Here is a 24,256-nt window from a genome sequence, read left to right as displayed (position 1 = left end):
GAATAGTTTCTTAGTTCTATCTGCTAGCTGCTTTCCATAAAATTTAAGTTGAATGAATATAACAAACCTCACAGTTTCACACGAAAGTCGACGTTGTTCGAATGGGCCGCCACAAACGATTGTTCACCCAGACAACTCGTTTTAACTTTCTACCGTAGTATCAGTTGCACAGGCACAATGCTCGTCGTTCGAGCATTCGTTTCACACCGAAATTTTATGTGGCCGTAGAATCATATAGAAGGTTTGAGCGTGCGGCGCGCCTCAATACGCGTTGACGACTGCGCGGGCGACCGTACAGAGAAACTAAAGAGAAAAGTAACCGACTCCGAACGAGCCTGTTACATCAGTGTTCTTGTCGATGATATTGTTTATAGCGGAATAGTTTTTGCTAAGTATTAAATGAGAGGCATTAAGTTAAAGCAGACGGCGTTACTTCCGCTTTCCGCGCTTGTTCCTAGCCGTAACCGCGGACGTAAACTTAGACATAACTGGCATTCGTAACTATTACGTTAACGTTTTTTTAATTGTAATTACATTCACTAATATCGACAAGTCTGCATTCCACAAAAGCACTGTTATACATTTATATAGAATGTTTACCAAAAAGAAAGGAATAATTTTAAATTTAGTTAATAAGTTTTTAACGAAATTATTAGCTACTCAATTTTTAAATCTAGGTTCCAGAGTTCATTCTTAAAGAAGCAACTTCTGTCCCCATATGGAATTACCGAAGAAAGTGGAGACTTATTTAATTTCATATATTTTTTATTCATTCAATGCCGCAGATAGGCAAAGAATCGAGGCTTTTGAGATATGGTGCTGGCGACGTATGCTACGAATACTATGGACGACCCGCCGCACCAACGAATCGCAGGCAGTTTACTTCTAGCACTCAGGATTCTCCATCCTGTCCTGCAGGAACGGCATACAATATTTCGCAGTACGATTGCTGCCTCTCCGTTACCTCGTCTATTTCAATAGCTTGCCCTCCTCAGTCTCTATAGCCCATGTTTTTGCTTTAAACTCTCTCGTGATACTTTTGATTTTCAAAAATATGTCTCGGGCTTGAAACTTCTGCGTATGATCTTCAATATCCTGACAGATTGAGTTAAGGTAGTCATTATAATCCCTACGGCAGAGCAGTTGAACTCTTGCCGAGGCTTCGCGGAAATCTATAATAGCAGATTCGACATTGCCTATGAGTAGTTCCTTTCGCTCTATAATATAACTCACTAATATAACTCACTAAAATTTGGAAAACTGTATTTTATTTTTTTAAATAATTTTTTTATCTTACTTAGTTTACAGTGACAACAATTTATTTTTACGAATTCGCTTGAGTGACTTTTTGAGATTTTAATTAATTTTAAACCGCTATGTGGATTTTATTATTTCAGTGAAACCGTAAACATTGACACGACGCCGTAGGGCATAGACCCGGTACAAATATGAAATACGATTTTCAACTTTGGGCTATTTATGCGTGATTTCAGAATATCTGCCGGCAAGGCACAGCTTGGGCGCATGCCCTTTTAACTTGCAGTGACGGTGTGAGTTCTACGCTTAGTTTATTCGAGTGCATCGGTCACCGCATCATTTCTATAGTATTTCCGTATGAATTCCTCCTGGTATCTTTTGCCAGAATAATCTGAGAGAGTTCAATAACGCCAAGCTCAATAGCATAAGCCTGACTTAAGACGTGAAATCGACGTAACTATCGTTAAGTATACAGTATTAGTTTATAAAAAAACAAAACGTTCTCAAAACTGTCGAGTGTTGTCGGGGTGAGTCATCGAGTTCCAGTGGTAGCACCAAAAACGGTGAACAGATTCGTTGGCTCCTAACAGGTTACCCGCAACCTTCAGTCTACCCGTGGTCAAGACTCTTGCAACACCCACAAAATATCAGGAACTCATTAAACGTGAAAACCGTCGAAAGAACCCATTGATTAATAGTATGCATGACTATCGTAAACTATATCTGAAAAAAAGTTTTAACAGTTTGGTTGTAGGTACCCATGGCATTGGATCACCCCTACTAATGCACGAACGACACTAACCATTACTCACTCGTCTGTAATTCATGAAATAATTTCAAGCAAACGTTCTGTCTGTCCCACAATGATTGGCACGTATTGGCTTAGTTATACAATATTTTTTAATAATCAAAAATTATTATAACTCTATAAATTAAATTTAGATTTAAAATAAGACTAAGGATCTACCGTACATTAGTTCAAATGAAAGTAAAAGCACTAAAAGACTTTCTCAAAGGTGAGCAATAAATATTATTTAGCTTGGTTGTATAGTTAGTTACATGTGCTTTGGATGAAGTTTCATACAACCAGTCTTGGTTTCACGATTACATATAGAATAGGAATAGATAGATAGAATATAAAATAGATCTTATATTTGTTTTAATTTAACACGGAAAATACTTCTTTGACAAAAATTGCTTGACAGTCATTATTTCACACTTCTCAATATCACGTCCTTACGGATCCATCAGATGCAATAATTCTTGTAATAGACGCCTTCAGCTCTAACACTAGGAGCAGGCTTAGGGACCCCGGTAACTGTACTCGTCGAACTCGGCAAAGAGTTCGACGTGCAACCTAGCCCACTGAATTTCTTGCCGGATCTTCTCACTGGGTCACGTTTCCGATCCGGTAGTAGATGGATTCGCGAAGCAGCTGACCTTGAACTGTTAGGTCTGTTTCGGAGGTGCTCGGGCAGCTGTTAGCAAATCCCACCCCACCTGGTTGAGCCTTTGCTAGCCCACCTGTCCTTGTGAAGCTGAAAATGCTGATGGGCCACCAGTAATCCTTCCTTAATAAAAAAAAAACTTCTCGATATAATTTGCTAAGGTCGTGTACCACATATCGATGTGGTCCAAAGTGTGAAGTTGCAGCTGCATAATTACGCAAGCACTTTCACCGCTCCTCACACAACGACCGTCTTCTAAACACACACGCAAACAACACTGCTCTCTGCACCACTACTATATGTTTATTGAGAATTCGAAAATGAATATCTTTGTGAGTTTCTAGAATTTATTTCTTTATTTTAGCCTTCATTTAATTTGACAGGCAAATACACAGTGAATTCTATGTTTTTGTACTTTTATAATAATATTGTATGTTAATTCAATTAATTTAATTAAAATCATTTGTTTCAGAAAACAGTCCATATGTGTACACAGAATCATTGAAATATTATTAAAATTACCATTTAAATATCATCAATTAAAACAAATAATTATGAAAACCCACATACACATATAAATTCTGGTCACTATTGTAGCCTAAATTTCGTTTTGGATCCGGTCCTGTGCTACATTATCGAACGGTCCAGTTGGATCCGGTCCTGTGCTACATTATCGAACGGTCCAGCTCCATCCTCTAAGTGCAAAACCTAAGGTGCTTTTTTCCCCTACCTGTTCGCTGGTAGCCGAGACTATTCCAGCTACAGCCGGATGGGTAGGTGAGCTAATAGGCTCAACTTGATATTCTAAGTTGCTATTGGAGCCGCCGCGCACGGACGCCATCAGGGACGCTACTCACTTGCGTGCAATAGCCGAAAAACCGTCTACATATATGAGCGTCCGCAGACAACGCTGACGGATTACACTATGGTGGCAGCCCCATCAGCGTCCTGAAGACAATATTATACTGTATCCGCACTATGTTGTATGACTATTTTGTATGCTTGATCTTCTGTCTTGACAGTCTTACAAATTAATTTATATGTATCGATAGTTAACTTCACGAGGCATATCATGGAATCTGTTTGCTTGATAGAAAATATACGGGTGAATTTTTACTGTATTTTCCATGGTACTACACTTTCCTTTGTAATTTTAGATCATTTATTTAAAGCTACCTATATATTAATTATCTGATTACATAATACATTGAAAACAAATAAACAAATCAAAATATTAAATAAAAAAAACGAACTCATGTAGGGTAGGGAACCTCTTGTAAAAAAATACCTTAACTCTTTAAAAATGTATTAGTGTTAATTAAAAATATTAGATATAGACGTTAGCGTAGAGACACTATTAAACGGTTCATCTGGTTGGTTTAATGGCTTATTAAATTGACTATTGTACCGCAGGGTCCGCTTTCGAATACTGGTCGGAGTCAGTGTCTTTGTAAATTACCTTTGGGCGCTGGATCTTGTTCCGTGTGTACTGAGCCCATTGAATGTGCTATGTTTAAAGTGTAATTTATGTGTCGTCTGTTTTACAATAATATTGTTTCGAGTTTTAGAACACGTCTCGCACGCTACACAAACCAATAGTAGTTTACGGAAAACGTAAATTTCTATGTTACGTATTGAGTATTGACAGCGCACGATGATGTGTAGGCCAGGAATAGGGAAGTTGTAAGTTGTGATGCATGCTCATGTAGCTGTAATACTTTTGAACCTTACATTAATAGTCGTTACCAGCATAAGGATTGATGTGGGATTTGTTTTAATGCTCTGCATTTAGTGCTGCCACGCTTTGATATCGCGCGTCACGTTCTTTTTCAATGATGAAACTAGAAAAAAGTTTTCCTACGAGAAACAGGCCGCATGACCCACGAGGACATAGAGAACAAATGTGAAAAGTTACAATTCCAATTAAGGCATACGTAGGTATCACTTATACAATTTATTACAAGATAATTCAAAAATAACCTATGTGTAATAAGAAATTAACATTAATTTATTAAAGTTTTGATTATTGATGTTGATGTTGTAGATGAGGCCACATTTAACATTTTACCAGTGTATAAAGCGCTTACCGGAATCCATAGACAATGCGTAATGTCGCCCCGCACAAAAAAAATATCTCAATTTTATTATAATACAATTTACTATTTTATTATATAATGTAGTATGTGTAGCATGTAGTAGTGGAACCACAATTAACAAATGAAAGAGTGGACGGTTAGCGTGGTATGGACATGTGATGCTTAGAGAGAAGATGCATGTTACTAGGAGATGTAAGGAAATGGTAGTGCAAGGTAGAGGGGGATGTGGTCCACCGAAGAAGACATGGATGGAGTGTGTGAATGATGATATGATAGGGAGGAGTGAGTGTTGAGATGACGGCTGATAGAAGAAAATGGAAGAGAAAAATTAGCTATAGAAAAGAATAGAGTAGTAGTGAAACCGTAGATCCATCTTTCAACAACAACTCATGAGATCATTGAACGCTTTGCGATCGAAACACACAGGTCGGTGGTTCCTATTTGCCCGTAGGAGCTCAAAACACTTTCTGCTAGTAATTAAGATTTTTTTTTTATTGCTAGATGATTTAAAAAAAAAACTTTTTTTTTTCAACGATGCTATTTCTTAACGGAATGACGAACGCTGAAGCTGTTCGTGAATAAGCACGTTTTTCTTAAAATAATAAAAACTCAGTGGACCTATTGTTCGACAGCTAAATTAAACTCATGAAACTTTATTTAGAGTAAATATCAGTGTTTGTATATTACGAAATGAACCAAAAGTAAAAGGATGTAGTTCAAGAAATTGACGTCACCCGGATTTCGGCTTTTGTCCGATTGCGGACACGATCTCCGGCTTCAGTTTCACTTACCCAAACAAAGAGGTTACATGATTCTAAATACTTTTACGCTTAAACATCGCGTTTATTTTATCAGTTTTATGACTTTTGAGGTTTCGTATTTCCACAGTTCTCGTGGATTATGAAATAAATCGGAAAATTAATTTTGCATCGTATTTAATGCTCGCGAAAATGCAATTAGGTACCTATGGGTTTTTTTACCTATCTATAAACTTGCTGTTTTACAATACCGACTGGCTATTTAATTTATGTATGGACATAAATTAAGTTATTGGGATCTAGTTCCGGTATAATTCATCACATATGGCACCAGCATTACTTACTGTCCATGTATTTTCTGAGGAACTGGATACAACCATGGAGAAGCTCATGAATCTCCGGCCAGATTTATGTAATCGCTCCTACATACCTAACAACGCTAGACGACATGCGGCACAACAGAGGTCTAAACACTGCAAGAGCGAGGGATGGAAGTTTTGCGTCATCCACCGTTCTCACCAGACCTTGCGTCGATTTTTTATTATTCCAAAGCTCGAACAAATTCTTAGCTGAAAAAAAATTTTATACAAGAAAATTAACTAAATATAACTAAATAAAATAAATTTATTTTTACACTATTTTCAATTTAAATTTATTTTCTATTTTTTAGTTGAATTTTATTTAAAGCGTGTTTTTTTGTTTTTTTAAACTATTATTTATCTCCCTTTCGTTTTTTTTCAAGTTCTATGCTAGCGTCACCTGTTGAGCTACCACTATATTATTTGTGTGCGCCATCTATGAAGAGTTTATGAATATAAAAAGATGAAAAAAAGATGTCGTTAGTAGTTCTAAAGTGAAAGTCTCGTATTTTCTAAAAATAACACCAGAGTTCGTTCCAAGCGCTATATTTAGTTTTTAGACATTTGACAAAAAAGATGGCAGCGAGTGCTGACTGCTGTGACTGCTGTCCTTCGGTTATATTGCGAAAATGGCGCATTTTGTGATATTTTCACACAAAAATATAATTTTAAGTGCAAATTTGTGTAGTGCTGCATTGTGATGAAGTGTTATTATACATGAATGACAGTGAACTTGTGTGTAAATAAGACAGCGACTTTCTTCTGGATATTGGATTACACATAAAATAAAGGTATTTATGCCTCCTACGCAGAAATCATTGCATTTTTAAGTGTTTTTATGTGAACAAATCTATTTTATGTCAGAAGAAGGTTTCGGGAAATATAGTATCGCATAAAATATTACATAAGAACGTCAACTTATGAACGTGGTTGTTGGTGTGGTGTCCGGGAACTTTATTATAGAGGCATATGTTATTTTCATATATCAGAAATTATTCTTAGTGTACCGAGTCAGTGTTATAAGTATTCCACAATACGTAGCTTCGATATCTCGGGTGCCTGTATGACATCAGCAGGCAATGCCCAGTGCTGTAAACTGCTGAATTATGATTCATCCGGCGGTGTTACCACCACCTCTAAATACGGGCGCACTATGCTTCAAATTTAATTAGAAATAATGAAAACAATATATAAAATAGGTCAGCAAACTGTAATGATAAACATTAAGGTGTCTCTTACCCACACATGACCTTTTTCCACTGGTACATAGCTTAAAACAAAGGAAAACTACATAACTACGATTAAATTCCTAAATTTACCTGTTTGAAGTAATACAAGAATTTTTTAAATCAATTTATAGCTTAAGTATTACATTTTATTTCAGAATCTATATTAATCAACGAGTTAATAAGTTCAGTTCTGAGTTCAGACTAAATGTTATAAATTTTCACATTAAAATTTCTCATGGATTACTTGAATAATAAATTAATGAATAAAATGATGATTTTAATTTATAAAGAAAAAATAAGAAGAAAAACAAATATTTTTCTTAGTCAATTAAATTAACACAATAAAAAATATTATTTCAATGTATCATGGTAAATTTATCTAAATACAGAATATTGTAAAATCACAAATTTACTGAGTCCCTCCAGAGAATATTCATGTTATGTACTCAAAGAATAGGAGTATATTTAGAGCACTAAAATAAATCTGAAAGTAGGTCTGCTGTTTTTCTCAGTAGATAAACATTACATGCAACTAAATGTAATATTGTGTCAAGTTGAATTGTTCTGAAAATGGTTTTGGTTTGTAAAGTTAAATACACATCTAGATTTCGTGGGTTTTAAAACTAGTAATCCTTAATTTAAGTACCTTATATAAAACTATATAATGTAACATATTCTGTCTTAACACAATTAACACATTTGTTCATTTAGTCAAACATAGGTGGTCTAGGACTTGGTTCAAACCAGGAGTCGAAATAATGTTTCTAAGTAACCAACCTAACATGTGTAACACACATTCATAAACTAATGGGAAAGTACAAAGTCAAAATTGCAATATGTATTTATAATTTGTGTAATAATGAGTAAGATGGAATTATATGAATTTTAAGGAGATCAATATCCCATACCTTTGTGGAGTTTCATCAATCACAATTTAGGGCAAAGGATCTTTGATGAGAACAGAGCCTGTACAAAAGATAATTGTAGTATTTTCTTCAGTTTTTACCATCACTGCTAAATTTAATTGCACTGCATCAATATTGTATTAAAAAAATACTATCTGTTATCTGGTGAATCTCTTAGTCACCTTTCATAACACCCACGACAAGAAATAGAAATGATGCTATTCTAGGTTGATACCACTCAGCTAATGATCATATAGTACTGCATATGAAGTTGTCATTTACATTGGGTTGATTTTATTTTGGTGGTTTCTTGCCGTGGTACCAGACAAACAATAACTTTATCTTTGATGAACACATGAACAGCGAAAAAGGAAAAAACTAGATTTTGTATCTAATATCTAAATAAAATCTTCATCAATTTTGGTCTAAAAAATATATTTTTTTTCCCTACCTATTCACTGGTAGCCTAGTGGGCTATCCCAGCTATATTCCAGACTGGTATGTGAGCTCACGGGCTCAACCTGAGAGTATTTGCTAACACCAGCCTTAGCAAGAGCAGTGCTTTGCAGAATCTACCACTGGATATGTTATCTACAAAAATATTTTTTATTAAAATAAGAACTATATGTTACAATGATTCACTCTTACAGCTATTTATTTGGTGATTTTCTAAAGTCGTTGAACTAAAATAGATGGCTAAAATGAAATTGTTTACACAGCTTTCTTCTTTGTGGAAAATGTTCAGAGTAATGTTTTAATTCATAAACCAGACAGCATTACTTACATACTTACTTAATAAAATTTAATTTATGTTATTTATATAATAAAATAAAAACTGGTTTTTGTGTTAGGTAACTATTTTTAATATCAGAATGATCTTATGAAGAAACTATGCAAGCACATTTATATATAAAACAGAAGAGTATTTGATGATAAACAAACAGTTGCATAGAAAAAAAAACAGGATAGAAGAATGTACAAAATTACTGAAAATTATTCAATTCCATTAGTCAAATGAGAAACATAAAAACCACCAGTAATTATGCAAATTCGATTAACTCTGTATCCATGATAAGGGAGGAGATAAAGAAGACTCAAAACTTGTATGTTTTTCTAAGTAAGTGATCCAGGGTTTTTTAAATTACTTTTTTCGATAGCTACAGCTACAGGCTTAATCTTTATTACACGATTATCCCTTTATTCGTGAACATATCCTAGGTACGCACTTCCTGTGAAAATTTTGTGCTTGTCCGTGGGATTCGAACCTAGGCATATTCGTATCTAAACAATATTTTTTAATACAGATACTATCATATAATAAAAAATCTTTGGAATACTTACAATTACATATTTCAAATGTACAGCTTTGTGTACGATTTAATCATTTTACAAATATGTTTCAAGATTAATACGAGTGATTGACTATACTATAATACTGAGAGTTGAACTCATATCTCAAGGAGGGTGGCGGCATTTACGTTATTGTCTTGGGCTCTGGTAACCACTTAACAACAGGCGGGCCAGGAGCTCGTAAGAAAAAAAAAGATCTTGAGAACAAAAAAAATATGTAAATATTAAAAAAAGTTAGACTGCGAGCTTAAAGCGTAAGACTCTTGTGCTATCTGAGTCGACTATTATCAAAGCCGGCAATGTGACTTTTGGACAATTATTGGTAAATCAGAAAAGCGAATTATTGACTTTGTATTCCATTGTTAGTCACAAAACTCTTCTGAACGACATCTTAGATAAATAACAGGTTAAGTTAATACTTTATTTAATGCAGGTTTTGAACCGTATTCTTTGAAGGAGACGATTATATTCAAATCAATCTGTATTGCCATATCAATAACATTTTTTTGTCCAAATGCACAGATTGCCACCTTTGATAATAGACGACTCATCTGTGTGTGTTGTTAGTTATACTCCCTAGATCGAATGGTATAAAACGTTTCAAGCGAATCGCGGGCAACATAAAGAAATTTCTTAAATCTGGCTTACATCCAATACAATACTGTCTTCTCTCATAAGATTGACAGTACGCGCAATACGACATGATTCCAATGTTTGTTTCAATATCAAAGTAGGTATTTGTTTATCACATTTTGTAAACGTCGCAACGCATTCAATAAAATGTTTACGGGTGGAATTAAGGCTTGTCAATTGGATTGAAAAAACTGGATTCGGAATTTCGTATATTTACAATGAATATCAAATTATCCGATATACGTGTTAGATATAAATAAGTACGTTAATATATACGTTTCAAAAACTATTACTTACAGTTTTCGTAGTTCACGGACTGAGGTCAAAATAGTAAGCGTAGTTTTAATTATATCTGCGACTCGCGAAAACCGAAAAAAATACTACATTTTAATTCTGTAAGCAGTTTAAACTGTCAAAATCGTAAAATAAACAATAAAACAAGAGCTTGATTGTTTTTGATAAATTGTAATTGATATTTTGATCATTTAAAAAAACATACAATAAAGTCCCAGTAACAAATTTACTGAAAAATGAGTAGTGGTTTTGGCAGAACTTGAGAAGTCCAACTCTGCACCATCTATCTTTCCACTTTTGTGCACTTTCATAGACGCCAAAAAGTTAATAAACCAATAAAGTTAAGAGTTTTATACACGAAATTAAAATTAAAAAAATGAGATAATTCACAAAAACTCACTCCCAAAAACCTCAATTTTTCAGTTTGTTTTCGTAGTGTTGCGAGTAAACATAAGTATGTATATTAAATTTCTAGTACAGACAGAAGACGGTGAGATATCAACTAATATATTATATTGTTCCACATACAATTAAATATGCCAGCTAACCCTGGTTATAAACCCCCCTTCGTCTAATATAAACACTTCTCCAGTTGTCAGTAATCATTTTGTACTATATTTTATACGGACACATAAACTATGTATATATTTTTTTTAACCTAACACCTAAAATAATTTATCCATCCATCCATCCACCCAGGCTATTTGATTTGTAAATGAACCAAACCAAAAACTTTACAAGGTAATGTACATAAGGATAACTTTATGTCTGAAATTATTAAATTTAGATTGAGGAAATCATATCCACGTATTGCAAATTTGTAAATAATAATGTTTGAATGTATAGAAATAAGACTGTTTAAAAGACACCATAAATGGACTTGTTATTAACTTGAACAATCGCTGAATAATTGCAGTTGATTGTTTAAGTTTGATTTGTAGGATTAACCTTGTGTAAGTTTCAATATAATATTTGTAATTGTGGCAAGTTTTTATTTCAAGGATTATAACCAAATTGTCTGAAAGAGACAAAAAATATATATTATGGCATTTAATGTAGGAGTTTTAGGAGTAGCTCGAACATACCGTAAGCGCGCATACCTTTAGATTTGATTTCTTCATGTAAGATACATGACAAATAGTGACGTGATACGTGGTAAATTCATGTAGTTGTGTAATTTCGCGAAAACAATTCATATCTGCGAAATAAAGTGTGTATCAGTGTTATAATTATGTATATCGCCATAATTTACATGGTAAAACTTTTTTCCCTATCCAATCGCTGGTATATGGGGCTATTCCATCTACGGGCGGTCTGGTATATAAGCTCACGAGGCTCAACCTGGGAGGACTTGCCAAGCAAGAGCAGTGCTCCACAGAATCTACCAACTGTGAAGACACATGAATGCGACCCATTGTGAAGATTCGTTGGGAAACTTAGTGGGCTGTGTCTGGAGACTGGGTTGCCTGTCGAATTGTCTCATTCGACGAGTTCGACAATAATGATAACTGGTGCTTGGAGTATCTAAGATCTCTGTATAGGGAGAGTGGATCGGGAGGATCCAATAGGACGTGTGTGGTTAACTATAATACGTATAACACTGCACCGGCCTACCCATAGATTATATAAAAGCAACCGGCTGACAGGGGATCGTACGCAGCATGTATCGATCATAACTCTCGCTTTAATACCAAGAATCCAATATGTTCCACGCTCGTATGATTTAAGACAAAATGCAGTGTTGAGTCAGTATCATGGAATTATATTCTATTTTTGTTTCTTACAACGATACCGTGTTCTAGACTCTGCCAAATTATAAACTTTTACGACAAAAATATTCTCTCAAAACTGCGTCATTTTACTTGTTTGCGTTAATGGAACATAGACAAATCGCCGCCTATATTATTAAGCTTTTTAGTGTATAGTATAGCTTTTAAGTGCCGCAAAGTACCTATGCATAAATACAAAGTCCGGTAACATTTTAATTCTAGCTGAATTACACACAAGGCTATTGTTCTTTTGCTAAGCTATGTTATATAATTATAAGCGAAGAGGGATTGAAAAAAACAACTTCGAGTTATAAAAAACTGAATTTAGTTTTGCTTTTGATATTGAGCAGTGTTTCTGCAAGCAGTGTTATTGACCTCGATGTCGCATTATAAAGAAGCGTGAAAAGGACACAGCTTGGTAAAGAGATACATACTAAATTACAAATGAAGAAAGATCACGTACAACGACCATCCCATCGACATAGGAGTCGCTTCAAAATATCTACGACACGCCTGGTTCGTGCTTAAGAACCTCACTATTGTGATCACTCGAGCTCCGATATTCTGTTGATGTTTCCAGCCTTCCTCCTAAGCAGTCGTAGAATATCTATACTAATATATAAATCTACAGTGGTTTTTACGGATGTTCAAATATAACTACTGAACCAAGCATACGATTGACTTAAAACTTGGTATTCATGTAGAAAATACATGTACTTAACGGATAGGCTAATATTTATATGAGTGTTGGACTCCCTAATAATAATGACAATAAATAATAATATTAATTTTAAATGCCCAGCGAAGTGGACGGATACAGCTAGTTTAATTATAAAGTTACCATATGTATTGTGACGGGTTGACAAAATCGAATCGACAGTTTCGGGTTGAGGGTAGTCTTAAAACTTTTAGAGGTAGTGAATTTCCGGCGTTGTTTGTTCTGAAGCCTAAAGTTAAACTAGATACGGGCATGACTAGCGGCTAGACCACTAGGTTTAGGTTCAATTACCTTATTTTAAAATTGTTTTGAAAATATCGCTTATTGTTACGTTTTAATTTTTTGCGACCCGAAAATTATGCTTGGGTCGACACCGCCTGGATCTAAATGTAAATACATTACTGATTATGATTCCTTATAATTTAAAATATAAGTATTTTTTACAAAAACGTTGTTTGATGAATCTGATTTGTAAATAGTAAGCTCCGTAGTCCGCAGAGGCAAGTGCGAATAGTTGATTGGAGGTTATTCAACTGTTTGAGGACCGAAATAGCGTCGATCGCTGCCGCACGTTCTGTGTCCACGGATCGCGGGCTGATGACGCTCGCACCATGTCGTACCAGTGCCGGACGACTAGCTTCCGGGATACACTTTGAATTGAACCACCGCTATAACGTAAATGATTAGTAACACTCAAACTGAGAATATTTACCATTTGATCGTTCAATTGAATGAGGATCTTTTTTCGTACTTTTCACTCAGTTCCTAAAAGGGTTAAATAGTTCTTTGATGCTTCGTTTCTTCTATATACGAATTTACGAAGTTACGGCATAATCGTCAACAATAATGAAAAAAACCATCTTAATCTTTAAGAACCCAATAGTACATATTTAAAATAGAAAACCACTAATATATGACTTAGCGCATCTGTATGGTTCGTAATGTATTAAACAAAATATTTTATGCCGTGACTAGTTACATCTATTATTGTAAAACTTTGCCAATAAAAATAAAAATACATCGATTATCGTAACGTCAAAATGTTACTGATGATCGTATTTGTGGTCGTCTTTATGTGATTACGGCTGCGGTCTCCTGGTTCCGTGCCGGGCGGAGACGGCGGCGGAGCGGCTGCAATGCTCCTCGCTGTCGAGAGTCGAGGTTGAGGGGTGGGCGCGCGCACGAATCGCGATATTTATAGAGGCGCCGAGACGCCGGCCCCACACTATCCCACATGTTAATTGGCTACATGGGCCGCATTTTTCTCTCAGCGTGACCGTTCTCGCTCACACGATGCCGGCTAATGCCATCGGAGCGGATGCTTCCGACCGACAAACATTGACATCCAATGTAACTGCCCTAGTTTTTGATTCGGTTAAAGCAAGGACAATGCCGGCTTACACGTTTCTGTGTTACACGTGAAAATAGTCACGATGACAGTTCAAGATTATATGAACCATTAACGAAAAGCAGCACATTTACATTTTCAGTTCTGAAGGAACGAAAGATTAATATCAAAATTTTGTAAAAAAATCAGTATCTTCCGGCAACCTGAGTTTTAACTTTCTACGGAAAACTTTTTATTGGTGCTGATGGTGACTGATCTTACGGTTACTAAAGCCTATAGGTAAAGGTCATTAGGTAAATGTCGCTAACCTGACACGAAACCGCTGAGACAAAGTTGGAATCTCAATTTAATGTATAAGACTGAAAATCGAACGTATGACAACAGCACAAAAATAGCAGGATGTTATTACGAGTACCAATATGCGAGGACTGTTACCAGTAATTACGCAGTTGGCGTTTTATCTGCCTGTCTTTGATCGTATTATTACCAAATTAAGATTAAACCAAACATAATAAAAATCAATGAAATAATTCGGTCCCAAATCATATTTCGAGATATCGAGAATGTCAAAGGGAAGATCTTTCACCAAGTGGGTGATATTGCTTGGTAGACCAACGAGCGACGATTTGGATGTTGTAATTCGGAACTTGTATGGATGCAAGGCTGGGGAGCGATCCTCCTAAGAGGTCCCCGCGCGTAGGGTGCGCGTGGGGTATATAGGTCTGAGACGTTGGGAGCGGACCGGCGGCCCTAGGAATGGAAATTAGGGCCCTACTCCTAAATGACTCCTGGTCTCTCGCCCAAGCGTCCGATCCCCCCGAGGTCAAAACCCAGGTGAAGTAAGAGGATTACCGCGGCAAAAACTTCAAACAGACATCGCAGCTCACCCAAGGACGACCGGCTGACGGAGCCTTCGAGGCTAATCGAAATTGCCCGACAAGTCAATTTTTTTTCAATGATTTTTTCCCGAACTCTTTTTATTTGAAATACTTGTAGATAATGTACAGTTACTTTCCGAAAAGGCTTTTGAGTTCTTCAGGATAGAAAAGTCTTGACCGATCGTCATATATATGTTGGTACACGTCAGGGATGGCTGAGCGGTAGGTTCCGTCATCACTCGTATTCGATTGAACTCAGTTTAGTCAATAAAACTTTTCAATAATAATTATTGAAACTCAACACACACAATTTTCACAATGACATGGTAAACCGACAGTTTCGTTCCACATACCGACAGATCGACTGACTGACTGACCGACTAACTGTCAGAGACTCACTGACTGAGACGGACGGAATGACTGTCTGACACGGAATGCCACGACTCTGTCCACGTACCGCCATTTTATACTGTGGCGTTACGGAGTCTACCCTTCATTTTGTGATATTTATCAAAACAACATTTCATCATTTAAAATAATAATCAAAACCACCGTCTTAATATTACTAAAAGTCGTTATCCACGACAACTAAAAGTCGTTATCCACGACATATATATTTTTTATGTGAAGTAGAAATAGGCCATATTTTTAGTATCGAATTTAGCTCCGGTAACAACCGTTTGGCAATTGCAGAACTCTGGTAAAATGGTAAAAAGCTGCTGCACATTCTCTGATGAATTCTTAGATGACTTTAAAGAAAAACAACTCTCGAATTTTCGATAATGCCAACAATCAACATCATTTTAAGGCGCGAAAACATTTTGGCAAATAAAAAATTACTTACATAAAGTTTAAAAAAAGGAAGAAATTATACTTCAGATATACTTAAAAGTTGAAGAAAAGAAGAAAATAATTGAAACTACAATTTTATCGTGTCGCCAAGGTGAATGAAAATAACAGGAATGAGACAAGAACGATGAGTCAATGTCAAATAGTGAGAACTGAATTGTTTTGTGGTATTGTTCGAGATATGCTTAGAGACTAAATATCTGGAGCTGGGTATTTTTCAGCGAGAATTAGTTGCCAAACATCGACGTCATTGATTTAAAATTATATACATAGTTAGTTCAGGGAAAATTAATCATTAAGGTCTGCTCTATGTGCATTGTTCCTGGATTTTAGAGCAATTCGTTCTCTCTATTACTCCGTAGCAGTGTGTGTCTTAACCCTTCTTTTTCTTATATTAAGTACTAGTCATAAGAAATGATGCAAGCTACCAATTTCGTATTAATTTCATACCCGATCCTGTGGACCGAATGGTAAACAGTCTACGTGGCCCTAAACACGTCATTGTGGATCCCCTCGATCCATTAACGGTGCTTTTAGGTACCTCAAGCACCGGTCACCGTCTACGCCAAACCCGTCGCTTGCGACGAAGGGCTCGACGAGTAAATGAACCCATAGACACAGCCCACTGAGTTTCTCGCCGGATTTTCTCAGTGGATCGCGTTTCCGATTCGGTGGTAGATTCTGCTAAGCACTGCTCTTGCTTGGGCCAGTGCTATCAACACTCCGGTTTGAGCCCCGTGATCTCACCTACACGTCAAGGCGAAGCTGAAATAGCCTCTCAAGGCTATTAGCAAAGGCAGGAGAATAAAAAAAGTATCAATGCTATTCATGCTATTCCGTTTAATCCCACCTACAGATCCAGGCTGTGTTGTAGTGGTGCAGGCATAGATAAACGCTTAGATGGGCCGTGATCTCGGAAAATATGTATAAACATCCTAATATTAAATTTCAAAAACTATCATTGAATTTAATCTCGTGCCATGTATTCAATGAGTAAAATTAAACTGTTAAACTGAAAATACAACTTGGCCTCGTATACCGACGAGGCCGCTTACAAACCAGAGATTATGGTTGCATGGTTAATAATTATAACCAATGACCATGGATAATAATTCAGTATATCATTCTAATCTACACGAACATAGTGTCCAAGGTGGAGGTTTTATTAACTTACTTATCTCAAAATTAGAGACATAAGATCCAAGGGTCGTAAGGCCATCAAAACAATGCCAAAGAAAAACTGAGTCCCAAATTTCGAAATTAAGCATTTCAATGTCTCATTCATTGCCTTTCATATTTAATTAAGACAAGTTACCATTGAATGGACATATTAGGACAAGTTTTAGTTTAGTTTGCAATCGATACTTATTAAAATATTTTCCAAAACGAACTTAAATTATTAAACATAACTACGTAATATATTTTATTTAAGAAAATGTTTGACCGGTTCGTCTTCCGTGCGTTCGTGTTCAACCGTGTAAGTTGAAACTACATTATTAGTTTTTTTTTGCATTTGAAACCACAGTCGATCTTTTGCACGTAATTTTTTTTTTTTCACGGAGCTTAGCTCAACGAAGCGTAGCGTTATTTAATTAGTTTTGTATGAAAATGAGGTATTGCGAGTAAAATGGACAACAGGATATTGAAATCGAAAATAACAGTTCTGTAATTGTACATGCATTAAGTTAATGATAGTTTTTTTTTTTGATTTGGCGACAGTTTTATTTCAATTCTTTTCGTGTATTGGGCCTCACTAGTCGACTTGCATTGCACGACGATTTCTATGATATTCAAGTTGAGCGATCATATAATGGTTACAATACAATACTAAAATGGCATACCTACTTTTTTTAGTATAATGTTTCTTGGTTCTTAGTAGAGTGGGCGAGATATATTAATAAAGCTCTAAAATCAGAGTCGAGAAATGAAGTCGATTAATTAATTGATCAAAAGCTGACTAACATCTTTCTTTGTATTTTTAATGATTCCTGGTTATTTTCAGAAATAATTTGGTGTTTGACTTTTCCCCGAAGAACTTTGATTTTTAGTTGGAGATCGTTGTGCTACTTTAAGTTTTGTGCTATGAACGTGGCTGAGTATTTTCGTCAACCGACTGAAAATGTAGGCGGTTTTACGACGATTTTATCTAGTTTTGCGAATCTGCAAATCAAACATAATTACATTCAGTTTAGTTTTGAAATTCCTGTATCTAAGCGTTGACAGTATCCAACAGTAGATAGCAGACTTGTCGTAGATAGAAAGTCACGGACCCCATAGCATCACAACGTGAACGGCGACCTCTACCTTGAGATAGAAGTCGAAGCTTCAATTGCATTGTAAAATGGCTGACTGCATTGCGATCAAAATAGGCTGAACAGTGGTACCTATCAGAGTAACAGAGTACCATTAGTAAATTCTGGTTGGGAATCGCCCATTTTTCGGCGCATCCCTTAGTCGCTATTTTGCTATACCTTCCTACTTTAAAATACGGGGTGGTGCTATTCCATGACGATACTACATTGTCTGGAATAGTCATAGCAATATCCATAGGCTGTTATGGCCATAACTTCGAATACCCTAAAATAATATTATAACGTGGTAACATTAATGGCAAAAATAGATAGTAAAAGATTTCTTGTTGTCGAGATTTAAAAAAAAAAAAAACTTCAATTTCACTTTCGCATCTGTTCCGATGGAAAGTTGCCTTCCCACGTGCCTAAGGTTTCAATTAGACCGTTTGATTGTTTGTTCTTGTAATGAATAATAATGTATCTCGTACATTCTACGAGCCTCAACCTCCGCGGCACTGATTAGCATTCACCCTTGTTACATTAAATTAATGAACAGGTAGGTCCCTGTTGGCGTGAAAACTGTATCGTTTGCCAGTTTATATACAAGCTTGTCTGATGGACGATGACACCTACTCCGACACTCGGTGCTCGCCAACGTTTAATATCTGAGAGAGCTCTTCCAAATTCGAAAAATATGCGGTGATTCCCGAAATTTGGGATGTTTTTTTTTGGCTTTTTTTTTTGCTCGTGAAGAAAATTATTATTCGTGTTTCACCATGTGTTTTGAACAGAGCGCGTACGATTACTTTTTTTTATGTTTTTTTTTAAAAAGACATGTTTTTAAATCGTGTGTAGATAATTCGTAATCTAATCACGAACTCTCACTCAAGGCAAATATTTGAGTTTATGCAATGAATAAATTGTAAACTTTTCGTAAGAATCAACAATTAACGAACACTGTTTATTTTATCCTTTCCTTTATAAATAATTTATGAATGAATAATTTATTCTATGTAAGTGAATGTCTAACTTGTTTGTTGCAGTCACAATGGTAGTGGGCGAAAATAAGCGCACCGCCAATATCATGGACGGGATCGAAAACACCGGCGACGTGCGTATGCACGACCACCGGCTGAGGCTCAAACAAAGGTAACTGACACATAGTACATATGTATATAGTTTAAAGATATACTTCCTGAAAACTATAGCGGTCGGACCCCCGAGTACGCCTACCCGTCCTCGTTATGAGGCAAAACTCTGGGCCAAAAGAAATTTGACACAAAAAATTCGGCAAACGTATATAAGTATTTATACTTTTGCTTACCGGTTGCTACGGTAGATATATTTTGCTTGTATAGATAAAAACGTGCCTTGAGTGGTCGAAATTTCAGTTCCACTAAGTCAGCGACCCTTCTGCCCCTCAGACCGGAACACATGATAGCCAAATTTTCTTAAGAGTTGTGTTAATGTCCAGATAGGAATTCTGAGTAGGAGTGAAGATTGTAGAATGTACTTAAAACGAGGAGGCCATAGTCGCGGCCTCTGGCGAGATTAGCTAATAAATATTGTTTTCCGTTTATGTTAAGGTGGCCTCTTAGTAGGTATGTTATCTTGTATATTTTGAACTAATTTTTAATTCTTGTGAAGTCAAACATAATGCTATCAGATTTCCACTACGATTTACTTTCTAAACTCAACACAACTTTGGCCAATAACTAAGCGTTGTAGCAATAAAATAACGCTGTGTATTAAAGTGTAGGTGGTAAAATAATGATACCTGTAAATTATTTTCGCCTCAAATAGAACTACATATTTGCATTCAGTGGGGTTTGTTTGCATTGAAAGTAAGACACTCGTGTAATCGATGAATAGGAGACGACGCCGCCGTCGGCCGTTTTAAACAATATTATTTTAGAAGTACACCGAGCTACGCCTCGGCGTTTGTGTGGATACGTGATGGCAGTGACGTCATCAACCAATGACCGACATTAGGGTGTCGGATCATTCACCTTCCTACACTCGATTTTTCGGAAGTCGTAGGAGGAAAGGTTGATTGTTACATCATTTTAGATTTTAACTTGGGTGTCAATTGAATATTGATTCGTATGTTTGATACTGACTACTATATTCGAGAAATTTAGAAGCGGAAATGAAATAATCTACGTTTTCACGAAAATTATGAATTATCGGTCGTCATTTTAAAAAATAAAATGGTATATGTAAAATAAAGCATTTGGGCCCGGTCTGTACACTTTCCGACTACGCGTCTGTCAATTCAGTGCTCCCGTTTTTGTAGATATTTTCGTGCTCAACATAATGTCGAAATGGTAACATGCATGACCTGAAATATCACAACAGAAAAGTTATGTAAATCAATCATACATAGTCTTTGATTAATATCTGACGGCTGGTGAATGTGACCCTGTGTTTGTATGTTACCAAATTCCTGATTTACAATAGCCATGCGATATCAGTTTGTGCGCGTGGGTAAAGTTCGATGTAATTTTTTTGGTACAATTCATACGAGTTTTTGATTTAAAAGCCCTAAGCTAGGTTCTCCTCTTTTCTATTAGGTGCACACAGGTGTATTCCAAGTATCCTAAAGATGTTAACTTCGATCGAGGATCAAAGTCGTGTATGCCTTACATCAGCAGTCTGATCACTAACTAACATAGACCAACGAGGTGATGTAGTATTATCACGGCATCACGGCAGCTTACGCAAAGAAGATTACTTAACGAAAAATCTTCTCTTTGCAAAAAAAAACAAACTTTCACGTTCCTTATAGTCTTAATTTGAAGTCATGCGGGTAGGTGTGACTGTTCTGTTGGTATCTGCTGCAATTACATTACGGTTTGAATACGGCAATCTTTCTAAATACACTTCAAATTATCCTTTGTGCTCGCGTCCTAAAAATAGGAATTCGATTAGATTTTGAGGCTCACTTCACATCTGGAACATTTCTTCCTAATATCAGTAGTTATTATTCATGAGACGATGCAAACTTGCAACAATAATTTTCATTTTACATTCGAATTGTGTGTTAAGAGAACTAAGATAAATTTTCAAATAAAAAAACGCTTTGAGTTCGTAACATAAAACCGTGTCAGGAAAACGTGTGAATGCGTTAGCATGACGCATTGATTTTCTTAAATGTTTTGAACCTCGACGCTAATCTTTCATGTAAACTGTACAGTTTTAGTCGCGATGACTTTATATATTAGCGTTCAAATCGATTTAATTTAGCAAGTCCTATTCATTTCATTGCTGATTCATAATATTGAGTATATTATTTGATATGTAGGCCTGATACTACCAAGTGCGTTTGCTGTATAGTAGTCGGTAACTACAAAAGTGTAATAATAGTTACAATCCTTAATGTACTTACTAGTTAAGCACGTGTTATTAGCGAATACGCCGTCTGCTCGTTTTATGCTATAAATACCTTAAATACGATATAATGAGGAATAGACATCTATATGTTTACTAGCATATACTAGCCAAGATACAAGCTTAAACGCAACTGAGCAATGACGAGGGCTTCACTGTACAAACATATACGACAAAAAAAACCACACACACACAAACACACACACACACACACACACACACACACACACACACACACACACACACACACACACACACACACACACACACACACACACACACACACACACACACACACTTATTGGTGTGCGCCTGATCTAAGACCTTCTGCAGTATGAGCATAGGCGCGAAAGATTTCTTTGACGCAAGATTTTTTTCTTGGAAATCAAAAAGAGAAATACCGAAATATTTCTGGAAACTTCCCTTATTCATATTTACGGCTAACTTTACGTAATGTATCAAGTCAAAAGTTGTTCTTAAACCTAAATGTGTTCCACAGATTTGACATAGTAAGAAAATTAGGACAAGGCACGTACGGCAAGGTGCAGCTCGGTATCAACAAGAAGACCGGTCAGGAAGTGGCCATTAAGACAATAAAGAAATGCAAGATCGAATCTGAAGCGGATCTGATTCGTATAAGAAGAGAAGTACAGATCATGTCGTCGGTCAGACATCCAAACATTGTACATATCTATGAAGGTATGATACTGTTATTTTATTGGTCGTAGAACATTCCGCTACAGATTATTATTGTATGTTGGAAGCGATTTATTTAACAGTTCTTTACCTTTTTTTTTATTGCTTAGATGTGTGGACGAGCTCACAGCCCACCTGGTGTTAAGTGGTTACTGGAGCCCATAGACATCTACAACGTAAATGCGCCACACACCTTGAGATATAAGTTCTAAGATCTCAGTATAGTTACAACGGCTGCCCCACCCTTCAAAACGAAACGCATTACTGCTTCACGGCAGAAATAGGCAGTGTGGTGGTACCTACCCGCGCGGACTCTCAAGAGGTCCTACCACCAGTAAAGTACATATGGCTGATTTAATCATATTTTAGCGACGACTAGCGCGGATCCGAAGTACAATCTAATTTAGAAGATTATACCTTATTCGAATGGAACAGTAACGTATAGTTTGTGTCAATATCAATTAGGGCATTTACAATCGTTTCTTAGAATGGAGGGGTTGCTCGTGGCTCAGGGGCTCTTGCAGTTTAACCAAGAGTATTCTAGCTATTCTAAATCAAATTAGGTGAACAATTGGCGTATATATTCACTTTCATTCTAAAAAGATTATGAAAATGTAAAATTATAGTGTATGGATCAATTCTAAGCACAAAAATAAAGACAGTAAGAATCGTATGCTTCTTAGAATTCACGCGACTGATGCTGTGTTTACGACTCGTTAAGTGCACTACGGTTCAAAGAACTTTATCAAGGAGGATTGGATATTTTTATTACAAACAAATTTTCACCTAAGCCACGCTTCTGATTCAATAGATTATATTTTTATTATTGTTTCCATAATTTAACTGATGAACCACCCTTCAATCTGGAAAGTATGATCGTATTGTGGGGAAGTTCGTATCTAGGGATGCTAGCGTACTGTTTGAAATCCTACCACAGGTGTTGTTGTTACTATTTCTTTTGAGGCTGATTGAACTGTGATTCGAATTTTAATTTAGATTTATTATGTTGTTTTTATCTCAGTCAGCTTGAATGTAAAGTGGCCTTAAATAAAATTAATCCTTGACATTTACAGTATTCGAAAACAGTGAAAAAATGATCCTAGTGATGGAATACTGTTCCGGTGGCGAACTGTACGACTATCTTAGTCAGAGGAAAGTGTTACAAGAGGATGAAGCCCGAAGGTATGTGACATACTTTAATAAGTAAATGCTTGTGAAAAACTGTTAGTTCTACTAGTTATTGGGATATATTTCAGCAAGTGAAATTAAACTAGTTTCCCCGTTTTCCGGATATAATGTCATTTCTGATACAGATCCTTCAATAAAGATCATATTGACTTATATGTCGCACTATCCACCCACTATGCAGCTATGTTGTTGTCTGCACTGACGACGCCTAAAAGCCGTGATCTTCTTGTCTTATGATTATTATTATTGTTTATCATTTTTCTTTTCTTTAACAGGCTTTTCAGACAAATCGCCACTGCGGTGTATTACTGTCACATTCACAAAATCTGTCACAGAGATTTGAAATTAGAAAACGTATTGTTAGACGATACTGGAAGCGCTAAGGTACGTCCAGAGTAATCGTATTTGATTATTTTTATTGCCGTATAGGCAGACGAGCATACGGCCCACCTGATGGTGAGTGGTTACCGTCGCTCATGGACGTTAGCAATGCCAAGGGCAGAGCCAAGCCGCTGCCTACCGTAGCATAACCCACGATTTTTCTCATATTGTTTCGAATATTTAGTCGGTTGTGTATTGTGAGTAGCTCAGAAACAAATGAATGAGTGAATCTGAGTGTTTGGGTTCTCGTCGTGATTCTGCTCTTTATTCATTTTACGATTCGTTAAATTATTTCAGATCGCGGACTTTGGTTTGTCGAACGTTTTCAAAGAAACGTCTTTGCTGTCCACGTTCTGCGGGTCACCTCTGTACGCGTCTCCTGAAATCGTCAAAGGAACACCTTATATCGGGCCCGAGGT

General features: G+C 36.2%; 2 protein-coding genes across 6 annotated transcripts in view; one reads left to right on the top strand and one right to left on the bottom strand.

Annotated features, from left to right (window-relative positions):
* LOC114247597 (uncharacterized) overlaps positions 1-480 on the bottom strand; it is a 43,251-nt gene extending 42,771 nt beyond the window's left edge. Inside the window, exon 1 of one of the 2 annotated variants that reach the window (XM_028180595.2) lies at positions 68-480. The gene's annotated coding sequence lies outside the window, so the exon portion shown is untranslated. The remainder of the gene's footprint in view (positions 1-67) is intronic. The other variant, XM_089736599.1, reaches the window with a different exon arrangement.
* Positions 481-6,477: 5,997 nt separating this feature from the next.
* Positions 6,478-24,256, top strand: part of Nuak1 (Nuak family kinase 1) — a 44,360-nt gene continuing 26,581 nt past the window's right edge. For all 4 annotated transcript variants that reach the window (XM_028180629.2, XM_028180631.2, XM_028180630.2 and 1 more), the window contains exons 1-6: positions 6,478-6,709; positions 19,226-19,331; positions 22,072-22,271; positions 23,342-23,450; positions 23,732-23,840; positions 24,135-24,254. In XM_028180629.2, coding sequence (XP_028036430.2) covers positions 19,231-19,331; positions 22,072-22,271; positions 23,342-23,450; positions 23,732-23,840; positions 24,135-24,254 — 639 coding nt within the window. In that variant the 5' untranslated portion in view covers positions 6,478-6,709; positions 19,226-19,230. The remainder of the gene's footprint in view (positions 6,710-19,225; positions 19,332-22,071; positions 22,272-23,341; positions 23,451-23,731; positions 23,841-24,134; positions 24,255-24,256) is intronic.

Source organism: Bombyx mandarina, chromosome 22 (genome assembly GCF_030267445.1).
Source record: "Bombyx mandarina strain Sakado chromosome 22, ASM3026744v2".
NCBI classification, from domain to species: domain Eukaryota; kingdom Metazoa; phylum Arthropoda; class Insecta; order Lepidoptera; family Bombycidae; genus Bombyx; species Bombyx mandarina.
Note: the sequence above shows the minus strand (reverse complement) of the source record. Positions and strands in the feature narration are given on the sequence as shown.